The 15,874-nt window shown below is 50.9% G+C and overlaps 1 protein-coding gene across 2 annotated transcripts in view; it reads right to left on the bottom strand.

The window, feature by feature from the left end:
* Nucleotides 1-15,874, bottom strand: part of TRAPPC14 (trafficking protein particle complex subunit 14) — a 101,880-nt gene that overhangs the window by 24,507 nt on the left and 61,499 nt on the right. Inside the window, exons 1-3 of one of the 2 annotated variants that reach the window (XM_073654436.1) lie at nucleotides 1,897-2,355; nucleotides 1,147-1,242; nucleotides 534-663 (exon numbers count right to left, since the gene is read on the bottom strand). In XM_073654436.1, coding sequence (XP_073510537.1) covers nucleotides 534-663; nucleotides 1,147-1,242; nucleotides 1,897-2,286 — 616 coding nt within the window. In that variant the 5' untranslated portion in view covers nucleotides 2,287-2,355. Of the gene's footprint in view, nucleotides 1-533; nucleotides 664-1,146; nucleotides 1,243-1,896; nucleotides 2,356-15,874 lie in introns of those variants that run through there. The other variant, XM_073654437.1, reaches the window with a different exon arrangement.

Genomic DNA, 15,874 nt, shown 5'->3' with positions numbered 1-15,874 from the left:
GCGGGGGCTGACAATACTACAGAGGAGGAGGAGGAACCGGACAGGAGGAGGAAGGCGGGGGCTGACAATACTACAGAGGAGGAGGAACCGGAAAGGAGGAGGAAGGCGGGGGCTGACAATACTACAGAGGAGGAGGAGGAGGAAGGCGGGGGCTGACAATACTACAGAGGAGGAGGAACCGGACAGGAGGAGGAAGGCGGGGGCTGACAATACTACAGAGGAGGAGGAACCGGACAGGAGGAGGAAGGCGGGGGCTGACAATACTACAGAGGAGGAGGAACCGGACAGGAGGAGGAAGGCGGGGGCTGACAATACTACAGAGGAGGAGGAGGAAGGCGGGGGCTGACAATACTACAGAGGAGGAGGAGGAACCGGACAGGAGGAGGAAGGCGGGGGCTGACAATACTACTACGAGGGAACCGGACAGGAGGAGGAAGGCGGGGGCTGACAATACTACAGAGGAGGAGGAGGTGGAACAGGACAGGAGAAGAGGAGGAGGAAAAGGAGAAAGGTAGAGAAGATGGGGCACTTACCTTGAGCTTTGAATGTCGCCTGCTCCTCCTTAAAGATTTGACCTGGGGTGGAATTCAGCAGCAGAGAGCGATATCCGAGGGTCCTCACCTGAGACTGGTCGGAGTCCCTCCTCCACACCGTGACTACGATCTAAGAAGAGCAAAGAAAAGGAGACATGAGCGCGTCTGTACATCCAGCAGCACTATTCACTGACAGCAGGTGGAGAGAGCGCCCTGGAGGGGCTGCAAAGAGGGAGATCTACTCATGTAACGGGATATCTCTTCTTGCTGTCAGTGAGTGCAAACATTCATTATTTACATTCTGACAGGCCGCCGCCGCCCAGGACGGACGCCAGCTGCCCGCCGCCCAGGACGGACGCCAGCAGCCCGCCGCCCAGGACGGACGCCAGCAGCCCAGGACGGACGCCAGCAGCCCAGGACGGACGCCAGCAGCCCAGGACGGACGCCAGCAGCCCAGGACGGACGCCAGCAGCCCAGGACGGACGCCAGCAGCCCGCAGCCCAGGACGGACGCCCGCAGCCCGACCCCCCAGGACGGACGCCCATGGGGGACAAATCAGCAGGAGAACTTAAAACAAGCACAGGAGGAGCGGCCGCTGTCATCTGTCACTCACCTTGGCTTTGACTGTGGTGGGCGGCAGGCGATCTAGAGACACGGAGAGGGGGAAAATTACTTCGTCACAGGACACCACGGGGTCAGTGACCGGCGTCTGAGGGAAATAAGGAGAGCAGGTGACGATGCAGAACGGGCGGGTGACATGGGTGAGACTGGCAGGATGACTGGTGACGATGACAATCAGAGAGACATCAGCGGGTTCAGCAGGGAGACATGGGAAGGGGCAGGGTGACTGAGCTGGATGACGGCGGGTGACAGATGACTGTATCAGGGGAGATGTGATGGGGTAGGACAACAAGGGTGACGGACAGAGGCAGGAGACAAGCAGGTAGGCTGGAGGGCAACAGGTGATGTGGTCAGGAAAGGGTCGGGCAGGCTGTCAGAAGTCGGGCGTTTTTGGGGTATCGGACGCTGTCGGGGGTCGGGCCGTCGGCTGTCAGGAGCTGTTGGGGTCAGGCCGTCGGCTGTCAGGGGTTGGGCCGTTGAGTGCTGTTGAGGGTCAGGCTGTCGGGTGCTGTTAAGGGTCGGGCTGCCGGCTGTCAGGGTCTGTTGGGTGATGGGGTCAGGCTGCCAGGGGCTGTTGGGGATCCGGCTGTGGGGTGAGGGGGTCAGGCTGTCGGTCTGTGGGGTGATGGGGTCAGGCTGCCGGCTGTCAGGGTCTGTTGGGGGTTGGGATGTCGGCTGCTGTTGGGGATCCGGCTGTCAGGGGTCAGGCTGCTGACTGTCGGCCCCTCCGGGCGGTGCTCACCCCCGCGCCGCTCCCGGCCGCCCGCTGCCGGTTGAGGATGGCCCTGCAGTCCCGGTAGGTTCCGCCGTCCTCTCCGCTCTCCTCCTCCGGCTCCTCCTCCCCCGGACACACACTGGCCAGGGCGGACAGAGCAGCGGCCAGCGGGGCCCAGGAGCAGCGCTCAGACCCCGGGCTCTCCTGAGCGCCGTCCCCGCGGCAGCAGGCCTCCGACCCCGCCCTCTCCTGTCCGGCCTCCCCGGCACTCCGGAGCCGCAGGACGAGCAGGAAGCGCAGCGTCTCCCCCAGGTACAGGTGGTTGCGGCGGGGCAGGGAGCGGTACCGGCCCGGGAGGTCCCCGGGTAACACGGGGCATGCCGGGAAAATCATCGAGTAATCGCACTGCGACTCCATGATGAGATCCCGGCAGGGGAGAGCAAGCGAGCTCCGACAGAGGTCGCCCAACCCAACAGTGCGCAGGCGCGAGAGGAGCGTTACCTAGCAACAGGCAGGATCAGCCGCCAACCGAGGCGTGGGCCCTAACAACACACAGAACCGGCCTAGTGACGGGTACCGGGGAGGTTGGTAACCTAGCAACCGAGCTCAGAGTGACAGGATCATAGCAACTGGCAGAATAAGAGGACACCAATGTAGGAACAGTCTGCTGAGCCGTGTATCTAATCCTATCCTGTGTGATACTGTCTGCTGAGCCGTGTATCTAATCCTATCCTGTGTGATACTGTCTGCTGAGCCGTGTATCTAATCCTATCCTGTGTGATACTGTCTGCTGAGCCGTGTATCTAATCCTATCCTGTGTGATACTGTCTGCTGAGCCGTGTATCTAATCCTATCCTGTGTGATACTGTCTGCTGAGCCGTGTATCTAATCCTATCCTGTGTGATACTGCTGAGCTGTGTATCTAATCCTATCCTGTGTGATACTGACTGCTGAGCTGTGTATCTAATCCTATCCTGTGTGATACTGACTGCTGAGCCGTGTATCTAATCCTATCCTGTGTGATACTGTCTGCTGAGCTGTGTATCTAATCCTATCCTGTGTGATACTGTCTGCTGAGCTGTGTATCTAATCCTATCCTGTGTGATACTGCTGAGCTGTGTATCTAATCCTATCCTGTGTGATACTGTCTGCTGAGCTGTGTATCTAATCCTATCCTGTGTGATACTGACTGCTGAGCCGTGTATCTAATCCTATCCTGTGTGATACTGACTGCTGAGCTGTGTATCTAATCCTATCCTGTGTGATACTGTCTGCTGAGCCATGTATCTAATCCTATCCTGTGTGATACTGTCTGCTGAGCTGTGTATCTAATCCTATCCTGTGTGATACTGCTGAGCTGTGTATCTAATCCTATCCTGTGTGATACTGCTGAGCTGTGTATCTAATCCTATCCTGTGTGATACTGACTGCTGAGCTGTGTATCTAATCCTATCCTGTGTGATACTGACTGCTGAGCAGTGTATCTAATCCTATCCTGTGTGATACTGTCTGCTGAGCTGTGTATCTAATCCTATCCTGTGTGATACTGTCTGCTGAGCTGTGTATCTAATCCTATCCTGTGTGATACTGACTGCTGAGCTGTGTATCTAATCCTATCCTGTGTGATACTGTCTGCTGAGCTGTGTATCTAATCCTATCCTGTGTGATACTGTCTGCTGAGCCGTGTATCTAATCCTATCCTGTGTGATACTGTCTGCTGAGCTGTGTATCTAATCCTATCCTGTGTGATACTGTCTGCTGAGCCGTGTATCTAATCCTATCCTGTGTGATAGTCTGCTGAGCTGTGTATCTAATCCTATCCTGTGTGATACTGACTGCTGAGCCGAGTATCTAATCCTATCCTGTCTGATACTGACTGCTGAGCTGTGTATCTAATCCTTTCCTGTGTGATACTGACTGCTGAGCTGTGTATCTAATCCTATCCTGTGTGATACTGTCTGCTGAGCTGTGTATCTAATCCTATCCTGTGTGATACTGACTGCTGAGCTGTGAATCTAATCCTATCCTGTGTGATACTGACTGCTGAGCTGTGTATCTAATCCTATCCTGTGTGATACTGTCTGCTGAGCTGTGTATCTAATCCTATCCTGTGTGATACTGTCTGCTGAGCCGTGTATCTAATCCTATCCTGTGTGATACTGTCTGCTGAGCTGTGTATCTAATCCTATCCTGTGTGATACTGTCTGCTGAGCCGTGTATCTAATCCTATCCTGTGTGATACTGTCTGCTGAGCTGTGTATCTAATCCTATCCTGTGTGATACTGGCTGCTGAGCTGTGTATCTAATCCTATCCTGTGTGATACTGTCTGCTGAGCCGTGTATCTAATCCTATCCTGTGTGATACTGTCTGCTGAGCTGTGTATCTAATGCTATCCTGTGTGATACTGCTGAGCTGTGTATCTAATCCTATCCTGTGTGATACTGACTGCTGAGCCGTGTATCTAATCCTCTCCTGTGTGATACTGTCTGCTGAGCTGTGTATCTAATCCTATCCTGTGTGATACTGTCTGCTGAGCCGTGTATCTAATCCTATCCTGTGTGATACTGTCTGCTGAGCTGTGTATCTAATCCTATCCTGTGTGATACTGCTGAGCTGTGTATCTAATCCTATCCTGTGTGATACTGTCTGCTGAACTGTGTATCTAATCCTATCCTGTGTGATACTGCTGAGCTGTGTATCTAATCCTATCCTGTGTGATACTGTCTGCTGAGCCGTGTATCTAATCCTATCCTGTGTGATACTGCTGAGCTGTGTATCTAATCCTATCCTGTGTGATACTGTCTGCTGAGCTGTGTATCTAATCCTATCCTGTGTGATACTGCTGAGCTGTGTATCTAATCCTATCCTGTGTGATACTGTCTGCTGAGCCGTGTATCTAATCCTATCCTGTGTGATACTGTCTGCTGAGCTGTGTATCTAATCCTATCCTGTGTGATACTGCTGAGCTGTGTATCTAATCCTATCCTGTGTGATACTGTCTGCTGAGCTGTGTATCTAATCCTATCCTGTGTGATACTGTCTGCTGAGCCGTGTATCTAATCCTATCCTGTGTGATACTGCTGAGCTGTGTATCTAATCCTATCCTGTGTGATACTGACTGCTGAGCCGTGTATCTAATCCTATCCTGTGTGATACTGTCTGCTGAGCTGTGTATCTAATCCTATCCTGTGTGATACTGTCTGCTGAGCCGTGTATCTAATCCTATCCTGTGTGATACTGCTGAGCCGTGTATCTAATCCTATCCTGTGTGATACTGTCTGCTGAGCTGTGTATCTAATCCTATCCTGTGTGATACTGACTGCTGAGCCGTGTATCTAATCCTATCCTGTGTGATACTGTCTGCTGAGCCGTGTATCTAATCCTATCCTGTGATACTGTGTGCTGAGCCGTGTATCTAATCCTATCCTGTGTGATACTGTCTGCTGAGCCGTGTATCTAATCCTATCATGTGTGATACTGACTGCTGAGCCGTGTATCTAATCCTATCCTGTGTGATACTGTCTGCTGAGCTGTGTATCTAATCCTATCCTGTGTGATACTGTCTGCTGAGCCGTGTATCTAATCCTTTCCTGTGTGATACTGACTGCTGAGCTGTGTATCTAATCCTACCATGTGTGATACTGACTGCTGAGCCGTGTATCTAATCCTATCCTGTGTGATACTGTCTGCTGAGCTGTGTATCTAATCCTATCCTGTGTGATACTGACTGCTGAGCTGTGTATCTAATCCTACCATGTGTGATACTGACTGCTGAGCCGTGTATCTAATCCTATCATGTGCGATACTGTCTGCTGAGCCGTGTATCTAATCCTATCCTGTGTGATACTGTCTGCTGAGCCGTGTATCTAATCCTCTCCTGTGTGATACTGTCTGCTGAGCCGTGTATCTAATCCTATCCTGTGTGATACTGACTGCTGAGCCGTGTATCTAATCCTATCCTGTGTGATACTGTCTGCTGAGCCGTGTATCTAATCCTCTCCTGTGTGATACTGTCTGCTGAGCCGTGTATCTAATCCTATCCTGTGTGATACTGTCTGCTGAGCCGTGTATCTAATCCTATCCTGTGTGATACTGTCTGCTGAGCTGTGTATCTAATCCTATCCTGTGTGATACTGTCTGCTGAGCCGTGTATCTAATCCTATCCTGTGTGATACTGACTGCTGAGCCGTGTATCTAATCCTATCCTGTGTGATACTGTCTGCTGAGCCGTGTATCTAATCCTCTCCTGTGTGATACTGTCTGCTGAGCCGTGTATCTAATCCTATCCTGTGTGATACTGTCTGCTGAGCCGTGTATCTAATCCTATCCTGTGTGATACTGTCTGCTGAGCCGTGTATCTAATCCTCTCCTGTGTGATACTGTCTGCTGAGCCGTGTATCTAATCCTATCCTGTGTGATACTGTCTGCTGAGCCGTGTATCTAATCCTATCCTGTGTGATACTGACTGCTGAGCCGTGTATCTAATCCTATCCTGTGTGATACTGTCTGCTGAGCCGTGTATCTAATCCTCTCCTGTGTGATACTGTCTGCTGAGCTGTGTATCTAATGCTATCCTGTGTGATACTGCTGAGCTGTGTATCTAATCCTATCCTGTGTGATACTGACTGCTGAGCCGTGTATCTAATCCTCTCCTGTGTGATACTGTCTGCTGAGCTGTGTATCTAATCCTATCCTGTGTGATACTGTCTGCTGAGCCGTGTATCTAATCCTATCCTGTGTGATACTGTCTGCTGAGCTGTGTATCTAATCCTATCCTGTGTGATACTGCTGAGCTGTGTATCTAATCCTATCCTGTGTGATACTGTCTGCTGAGCTGTGTATCTAATCCTATCCTGTGTGATACTGCTGAGCTGTGTATCTAATCCTATCCTGTGTGATACTGTCTGCTGAGCCGTGTATCTAATCCTATCCTGTGTGATACTGCTGAGCTGTGTATCTAATCCTATCCTGTGTGATACTGTCTGCTGAGCTGTGTATCTAATCCTATCCTGTGTGATACTGCTGAGCTGTGTATCTAATCCTATCCTGTGTGATACTGTCTGCTGAGCCGTGTATCTAATCCTATCCTGTGTGATACTGTCTGCTGAGCTGTGTATCTAATCCTATCCTGTGTGATACTGCTGAGCTGTGTATCTAATCCTATCCTGTGTGATGCTGTCTGCTGAGCAGTGTATCTAATCCTATCCTGTGTGATACTGTCTGCTGAGCCGTGTATCTAATCCTATCCTGTGTGATACTGCTGAGCTGTGTATCTAATCATATCCTGTGTGATACTGACTGCTGAGCCGTGTATCTAATCCTATCCTGTGTGATACTGTCTGCTGAGCTGTTTATCTAATCCTATCCTGTGTGATACTGTCTGCTGAGCCGTGTATCTAATCCTATCCTGTGTGATACCGTCTGCTGAGCCGTGTATCTAATCCTATCCTGTGTGATACTGTCTGCTGAGCTGTGTATCTAATCCTATCCTGTGTGATACTGACTGCTGAGCCGTGTATCTAATCCTATCCTGTGTGATACTGTCTGCTGAGCCGTGTATCTAATCCTATCCTGTGATACTGTGTGCTGAGCCGTGTATCTAATCCTATCCTGTGTGATACTGACTGCTGAGCAGTTTATCTAATCCTATCCTGTGTGTTACTGTCTGCTGAGCCGTGTATCTAATCCTATCCTGTGTGATACTGTCTGCTGAGCTGTGTATCTAATCCTATCCTGTGTGATACTGTCTGCTGAGCTGTGTATCTAATCCTATCCTGTGTGATACTGCTGAGCTGTGTATCTAATCCTATCCTGTGTGATACTGTCTGCTGAGCCGTGTATCTAATCCTATCCTGTGTGATACTGTCTGCTGAGCTGTGTATCTAATCCTATCCTGTGTGATACTGCTGAGCTGTGTATCTAATCCTATCCTGTGTGATGCTGTCTGCTGAGCAGTGTATCTAATCCTATCCTGTGTGATACTGTCTGCTGAGCCGTGTATCTAATCCTATCCTGTGTGATACTGCTGAGCTGTGTATCTAATCCTATCCTGTGTGATACTGACTGCTGAGCCGTGTATCTAATCCTATCCTGTGTGATACTGTCTGCTGAGCTGTTTATCTAATCCTATCCTGTGTGATACTGTCTGCTGAGCCGTGTATCTAATCCTATCCTGTGTGATACCGTCTGCTGAGCCGTGTATCTAATCCTATCCTGTGTGATACTGTCTGCTGAGCTGTGTATCTAATCCTATCCTGTGTGATACTGACTGCTGAGCCGTGTATCTAATCCTATCCTGTGTGATACTGTCTGCTGAGCCGTGTATCTAATCCTATCCTGTGATACTGTGTGCTGAGCCGTGTATCTAATCCTATCCTGTGTGATACTGACTGCTGAGCAGTTTATCTAATCCTATCCTGTGTGTTACTGTCTGCTGAGCTGTGTATCTAATCCTATCCTGTGTGATACTGACTGCTGAGCTGTGTATCTAATCCTACCATGTGTGATACTGACTGCTGAGCCGTGTATCTAATCCTATCATGTGCGATACTGTCTGCTGAGCCGTGTATCTAATCCTATCCTGTGTGATACTGTCTGCTGAGCCGTGTATCTAATCCTCTCCTGTGTGATACTGTCTGCTGAGCCGTGTATCTAATCCTATCCTGTGTGATACTGACTGCTGAGCCGTGTATCTAATCCTATCCTGTGTGATACTGTCTGCTGAGCCGTGTATCTAATCCTCTCCTGTGTGATACTGTCTGCTGAGCCGTGTATCTAATCCTATCCTGTGTGATACTGTCTGCTGAGCCGTGTATCTAATCCTCTCCTGTGTGATACTGTCTGCTGAGCCGTGTATCTAATCCTATCCTGTGTGATACTGACTGCTGAGCTGTGTATCTAATCCTATCCTGTGTGATACTGACTGCTGAGCTGTGTATCTAATCCTATCCTGTGTGATACTGACTGCTGAGCTGTGTATCTAATCCTATCCTGTGTGATACTGACTGCTGAGCTGTGTATCTAATCCTATCCTGTGTGATACTGTCTGCTGAGCCGTGTATCTAATCCTATCCTGTGTGATACTGACTGCTGAGCTGTGTATCTAATCCTATCCTGTGTGATACTGACTGCTGAGCTGTGTATCTAATCCTATCCTGTGTGATACTGTCTGCTGAGCCGTGTATCTAATCCTATCCTGTGTGATACTGTCTGCTGAGCTGTGTATCTAATCCTATCCTCTGTGATACTGTCTGCTGAGCCGTGTATCTAATCCTATCCTGTGTGATACTGACTGCTGAGCCGTGTATCTAATCCTATCTTGTGTGATACTGACTGCTGAGCCGTGTATCTAATCCTATATTGTGTGATACTGACTGCTGAGCTGTGTATCTAATCCTATCCTGTGTGATACTGACTGCTGAACTGTGTATCTAATCCTATCCTGTGTGATACTGTCTGCTGAGCCGTGTATCTAATCCTATCCTGTGTGATACTGTCTGCTGAGCCGTGTATCTAATCCTATCTTGTGTGATACTGTCTGCTGAGCCGTGTATCTAATCCTATCCTGTGTGATACTGACTGCTGAGCCGTGTATCTAATCCTATCCTGTGTGATACTGTCTGCTGAGCTGTGTATCTAATCCTATCCTGTGTGATACTGACTGCTGAGCCGTGTATCTAATCCTATCCTGTGTGATACTGTCTGCTGAGCTGTGTATCTAATCCTATCCTGTGTGATACTGTCTGCTGAGCTGTGTATCTAATCCTATCCTGTGTGATACTGTCTGCTGAGCTGTGTATCTAATCCTATCCTGTGTGATACTGTCTGCTGAGCCGTGTGTCTAATCCTATCTTGTGTGATACTGTCTGCTGAGCTGTGTATCTAATCCTCTCCTCTGTGATACTGACTGCTGAGCCGTGTATCTAATCCTATCTTGTGTGATACTGTCTGCTGAGCTGTGTATCTAATCCTATCCTCTGTGATACTGTCTGCTGAGCCGTGTATCTAATCCTATCTTGTGTGATACTGACTGCTGAGCTGTGTATCTAATCCTATCCTGTGTGATACTGTCTGCTGAGCCGTGTATCTAATCCTATCTTGTGTGATACTGACTGCTGAGCTGTGTATCTAATCCTATCTTGTGTGATACTGTCTGCTGAGCTGTGTATCTAATCCTATCCTCTGTGATACTGACTGCTGAGCCGTGTATCTAATCCTATCTTGTGTGATACTGTCTGCTGAGCTGTGTATCTAATCCTATCCTCTGTGATACTGTCTGCTGAGCCGTGTATCTAATCCTATCTTGTGTGATACTGACTGCTGAGCTGTGTATCTAATCCTATCCTGTGTGATACTGTCTGCTGAGCCGTGTATCTAATCCTATCTTGTGTGATACTGTCTGCTGAGCTGTGTATCTAATCCTATCCTGTGTGATACTGTCTGCTGAGCTGTGTATCTAATCCTATCCTGCGTGATACTGTCTGCTGAGCTGTGTATCTAATCCTATCTTGTGTGATACTGTCTGCTGAGCCGTGTATCTAATCCTATCCTGTGTGATACTGTCTGCTGAGCCGTGTATCTAATCCTATCCTGTGTGATACTGTCTGCTGAGCTGTGTATCTAATCCTATCCTGTGTGATACTGTCTGCTGAGCTGTGTATCTAATCCTATCTTGTGTGATACTGTCTGCTGAGCCGTGTATCTAATCCTATCCTGTGTGATACTGTCTGCTGAGCCGTGTATCTAATCCTATCCTGTGTGATACTGTCTGCTGAGCCGTGTATCTAATCCTATCCTGTGTGATACTGACTGCTGAGCTGTGTATCTAATCCTATCCTGTGTGATACTGTCTGCTGAGCTGTGTATCTAATCCTATCCTGTGTGATTCTGTCTGCTGAGCTGTGTATCTAATCCTATCCTGTGTGATACTGTCTGCTGAGCCGTGTATCTAATCCTATCCTGTGTGATACTGTCTGCTGAGATGTGTATCTAATCCTATCCTGTGTGATACTGACTGCTGAGCTGTGTATCTAATCCTATCCTGTGTGATACTGTCTGCTGAGCTGTGTATCTAATCCTATCCTGTGTGATACTGTCTGCTGAGCCGTGTATCTAATCCTATCCTGTGTGATACTGTCTGCTGAGCCGTGTATCTAATCCTATCCTGTGTGATACTGACTGCTGAGCTGTGTATCTAATCCTATCCTGTGTGATACTGACTGCTGAGCCGTGTATCTAACCCTATCCTGTGTGATACTGTCTGCTGAGCCGTGTATCTAATCCTATCCCTCTAGTGGTCAACTCCATATTCTCTAGCGGTTAACCTCATATCCTCTAGTGGTCGGCCCCATATCCTCTAGTGGTCGGCCCTATATCCTCTAGTGGTCGGCCCCATATCCTCTAGTGGTCGGCCCCATATCCTCTAGTGGTCGGCCCCATATCCTCTAGTGGTCGGCCCCATGTCCTCTAGTGGTCGGCCCTATATCCTCTAGTGGTCGGCCCCATGTCCTCTAGTGGTTGGCCCCATGTCCTCTAGTGGTCGGCCCTATATCCTCTAGTGGTCGGCCCCATGTCCTCTAGTGGTCGGCCCTATATCCTCTAGTGGTCGGCCCCATGTCCTCTAGTGGTCCGCCCTATATCCTCTAGTGGTCGGCCCCATGTCCTCTAGTGGTCGGCCCCATGTCCTCTAGTGGTCGGCCCCATGTCCTCTAGTGGTCGGCCCCATGTCCTCTAGTGGTCGGCCCCATGTCCTCTAGTGGTCGGCCCTATATCCTCTAGTGGTCGGCCCCATGTCCTCTAGTGGTCGGCCCTATATCCTCTAGTGGTCGGCCCCATATCCTCTAGTGGTCGGCCCCATGTCCTCTAGTTGTTGGCCCCGTATTCTCTAGTGGTCTACCCCATATCCTCTAGTGGTCGGTCCCATATCCTCTAGTGGTCGGCCCCATATCCTCTAGTGGTCGGCACTATATCCTCTAGTGATCGGCCCCATATCCTCTAGTTATCAACACCATATCCTCTAGTGGTTGGCCCCGTATCCTCTAGTGGTTGGCCCCGTATTCTCTAGTAGTTGGCCCCGTATCCTCTAGTGGTTGGCCCCGTATTCTCTAGTGGTTGGCCCCGTATCCTCTAGTGGTTGGCCCCGTATCCTCTAGTAGTTGGCCCCGTATCCTCTAGTGGTTGGCCCCGTATCCTCTAGTGGTTGGCCCCGTATCCTCTAGTGGTTGGCCCCGTATTCTCTAGTGGTCGGCCCTATATCCTCTAGTGGTCGGCCCTATATCCTCTAGTGGTCGGCCCCATATCCTCTAATGGTTGGCCCCGTATTCTCTAGTGGTCGGCCCTATATCCTCTAGTGGTCGGCCCCATATCCTCTAGTGGTCGGCCCCGTATTCTCTAGTGGTTGGCCCCGTATCCTCTAGTGGTTGGCCCCGTATTCTCTAGTGGTTGGCCCCGTATTCTCTAGTGGTTGGCCCCGTATTCTCTAGTGGTCGGCCCCGTATTCTCTAGTGGTCGGCCCCGTATTCTCTAGTGGTCGGCCCCATATCCTCTAGTGGTCGGCCCCATATCCTCTAGTGGTCGGCCCCATATCCTCTAGTGGTCGGCCCTATATCCTCTAGTGGTCGGCCCTATATCCTCTAGTGGTCGGCCCCATATCCTCTAGTGGTCGGCCCCATATCCTCTAGTGGTCAGCCCTATATCCTCTAGTGGTCAGCCCTATATCCTCTAGTGGTCGGCCCTATATCCTCTAGTGGTCGGCCCTATATCCTCTAGTGGTCGGCCCTATATCCTCTAGTGGTCGGCCCTATATCCTCTAGTGGTCGGCCCCATATCCTCTAGTGGTCGGCCCCATATCCTCTAGTGGTCAGCCCTATATCCTCTGGTGGTCGGCCCCATGTCCTCTAGTGGTCGGCCCTATATCCTCTAGTGGTCGGCCCTATATCCTCTAGTGGTCGGCCCCATATCCTTTAGTGGTCGGCCCCATGTCCTCTAGTGGTCGGCCCTATATCCCCTAGTGGTCTGCACCCAAACAATCCCATTCGGGACACAAATATACAGGTGTTAACCTTAAAAATGAAAATCACTTCCAGCAAATGTGGGACTGATGCAGACTACAGCACGGCCATTCACATGACCACTCGCCATAAGTGCACTGATCCCCGGATAACGGTCAGTCGGCCCCTCTCTGTTGAGGACCAATCCCTGCACCCTATTAGGGGCCCCTCTAATTAGGCACAGTCAATATTGTGAGAAAGAACATATTGTCCGTCCCCCCACTACTACCCCCAGCATGTCCTAATAGGAAGTCTGTGTGCAGCACATGATGCTCATCGTGGCTGGTTTATTCTCTGTGCTGCCACCTAGAGGAGAAGAAGAAAGCTACAACATTGTCCGCACTGATATCGTCCAGAGCAGCTTTCTCACTAATACTCCAGATATCACATCACAGAGGTGTCTGATACCGCAGAGCTGAGTGTAGAAGATGGGGCAGAGCGAGTGTAGAAGATGGGGCAGAGCTGAGTGTAGAAGATGGGGCAGAGCGAGTGTAGAAGATGGGGCAGAGCGAGTGTAGAAGATGGGGCAGAGCGAGTGTAGAAGATGGGGCAGAGCTGAGTGTAGAAGATGGGGCAGAGCTGAGTGTAGAAGATGGGGCAGAGCTGAGTGTAGAAGATGGGGCAGAGCTGAGTGTAGAAGATGGGGCAGAGCTGAGTGTAGAAGATGGGGCAGAGCTGAGTGTAGAAGATGGGGCAGAGCTGAGGGTAGAAGATGGGGCAGAGCTGAGGGTAGAAGATGGGGCAGAGCTGAGGGTAGAAGATGGGGCAGAGCTGAGGGTAGAAGATGGGGCAGAGCTGAGGGTAGAAGATGGGGCAGAGCTGAGGGTAGAAGATGGGGCAGAGCTGAGGGTAGAAGATGGGGCAGAGCTGAGTGTAGAAGATGGGGCAGAGCTGAGGGTAGAAGATGGGGCAGAGCTGAGGGTAGAAGATGGGGCAGAGCTGAGGGTAGAAGATGGGGCAGAGCTGAGGGTAGAAGATGGGGCAGAGCTGAGGGTAGAAGATGGGGCAGAGCTGAGGGTAGAAGATGGGGCAGAGCTGAGGGTAGAAGATGGGGCAGAGCTGAGGGTAGAAGATGGGGCAGAGCTGAGGGTAGAAGATGGGGCAGAGCTGAGGGTAGAAGATGGGGCAGAGCTGAGTGTAGAAGATGGGGCAGAGCTGAGGGTAGAAGATGGGGCAGAGCTGAGGGTAGAAGATGGGGCAGAGCTGAGGGTAGAAGATGGGGCAGAGCTGAGGGTAGAAGATGGGGCAGAGCTGAGGGTAGAAGATGGGGCAGAGCTGAGGGTAGAAGATGGGGCAGAGCTGAGGGTAGAAGATGGGGCAGAGCTGAGGGTAGAAGATGGGGCAGAGCTGAGGGTAGAAGATGGGGCAGAGCTGAGGGTAGAAGATGGGGCAGAGCTGAGGGTAGAAGATGGGGCAGAGCTGAGTTTAGCGGATGAAGCGGAGCTGAGTTTAGCGGATGAGGCGGAGCTGAGTTTAGCGGATGGGGCGGAGCTGAGTTTAGCGGATGGGGCAGAGCTGAGTTTAGCGGATGGGGCAGAGCTTAGTTTAGCGGATGGGGCAGAGCTGAGTTTAGCGGATGGGGCAGAGCTGAGTTTAGCGGATGGGGCAGAGCTGAGTTTAGCGGATGGGGCAGAGCTGAGTTTAGCGGATGGGGCAGAGCTGAGTTTAGCGGATGAAGCAGAGCTGAGTTTAGCGGATGAGGCAGAGCTGAGTTTAGCGGATGAGGCAGAGCTGAGTTTAGCGGATGGGGCAGAGCTGAGTTTAGCGGATGGGGCAGAGCTGAGTTTAGCGGATGGGGCAGAGCTGAGTTTAGCGCATGGGGCAGAGCTGAGTTTAGCGGATGGGGCAGAGCTGAGTTTAGCGGATGAAGCAGAGCTGAGTTTAGCGGATGGGGCAGAGCTGAGTTTAGCGGATGGGGCAGAGCTGAGTTTAGCGGATGAGGCAGAGCTGAGTTTAGCGGATGAGGCAGAGCTGAGTTTAGCGGATGGGGCAGAGCTGAGTTTAGCGGATGGGGCAGAGCTGAGTTTAGCGGATGGGGCAGAGCTGAGTTTAGCGGATGGGGCAGAGCTGAGTTTAGCGGATGGGGCAGAGCTGAGTTTAGCGGATGGGGCAGAGCTGAGTTTAGCGGATGAAGCAGAGCTGAGTTTAGCGGATGAAGCAGAGCTGAGTTTAGCGGATGGGGCAGAGCTGAGTTTAGCGGATGAAGCAGAGCTGAGTTTAGCGGATGGGGCAGAGCTGAGTTTAGCGGATGGGGCAGAGCTGAGTTTAGCGGATGGGGCAGAGCTGAGTTTAGCGGATGGGGCAGAGCTGAGTTTAGTGAATGGAGACCAGAGCTGAGTTTGTCACGTTACATCCTTGCTGGGGTTTTACACATGTCTACAATTAATCCAGCCGCATTACTGTAACCCAGGACCGTGTCACATATGTCAGGCAATGCCCTGAGACCACGTGAGATAGCCGTGGCGCCCCCCGGTACTTGTGTAACTGCGTCCTTTACTATTCCCTATAAATTCTCTGCATTACTGCGATGCACAAGAGAGCAGAAGTACAGCCCATGGATCCCCGGAGCTGCGCTCTGGTCACATTTCTGCTCCCCTGCACGGCTTATATTACACACAGAGCAGATGTGGAGGTCACCGCCGGGGAGGGGGGAGTACAGGAATACAGGGACGAGGGGGTCTCCTGCTATAGCAAAACTACCGTGTCCCCCTCACACGCTGCTCGTCACACTACTTTCCTAGATTCCTGAATGGCAGCTTTATCAAGTGATGTAGAAATGCTGGAGAGGCATCATGAAAGCTCTGGGATTACCAACCCGAGACAATAACGGACCTGCAGGCTGTCAGAACACGATGGGAGTTGTAGTTTTGCAACAGCTGCAGAGAGTTGGGTCAGAGCCACTGTCTCTGTTTTGAAAAGGGATTTGATATGTAGGGTGCAGTACCAGCTATAGCCT

Source organism: Phyllobates terribilis, unplaced genomic scaffold (assembly GCF_046119375.1).
Source record: "Phyllobates terribilis strain yellow unplaced genomic scaffold, ASM4611937v1 Scaffold_11__3_contigs__length_659146591, whole genome shotgun sequence".
Classification (NCBI taxonomy): Eukaryota; Metazoa; Chordata; class Amphibia; order Anura; family Dendrobatidae; genus Phyllobates; species Phyllobates terribilis.
This window is presented reverse-complemented; position numbering and strand designations above follow the sequence as displayed.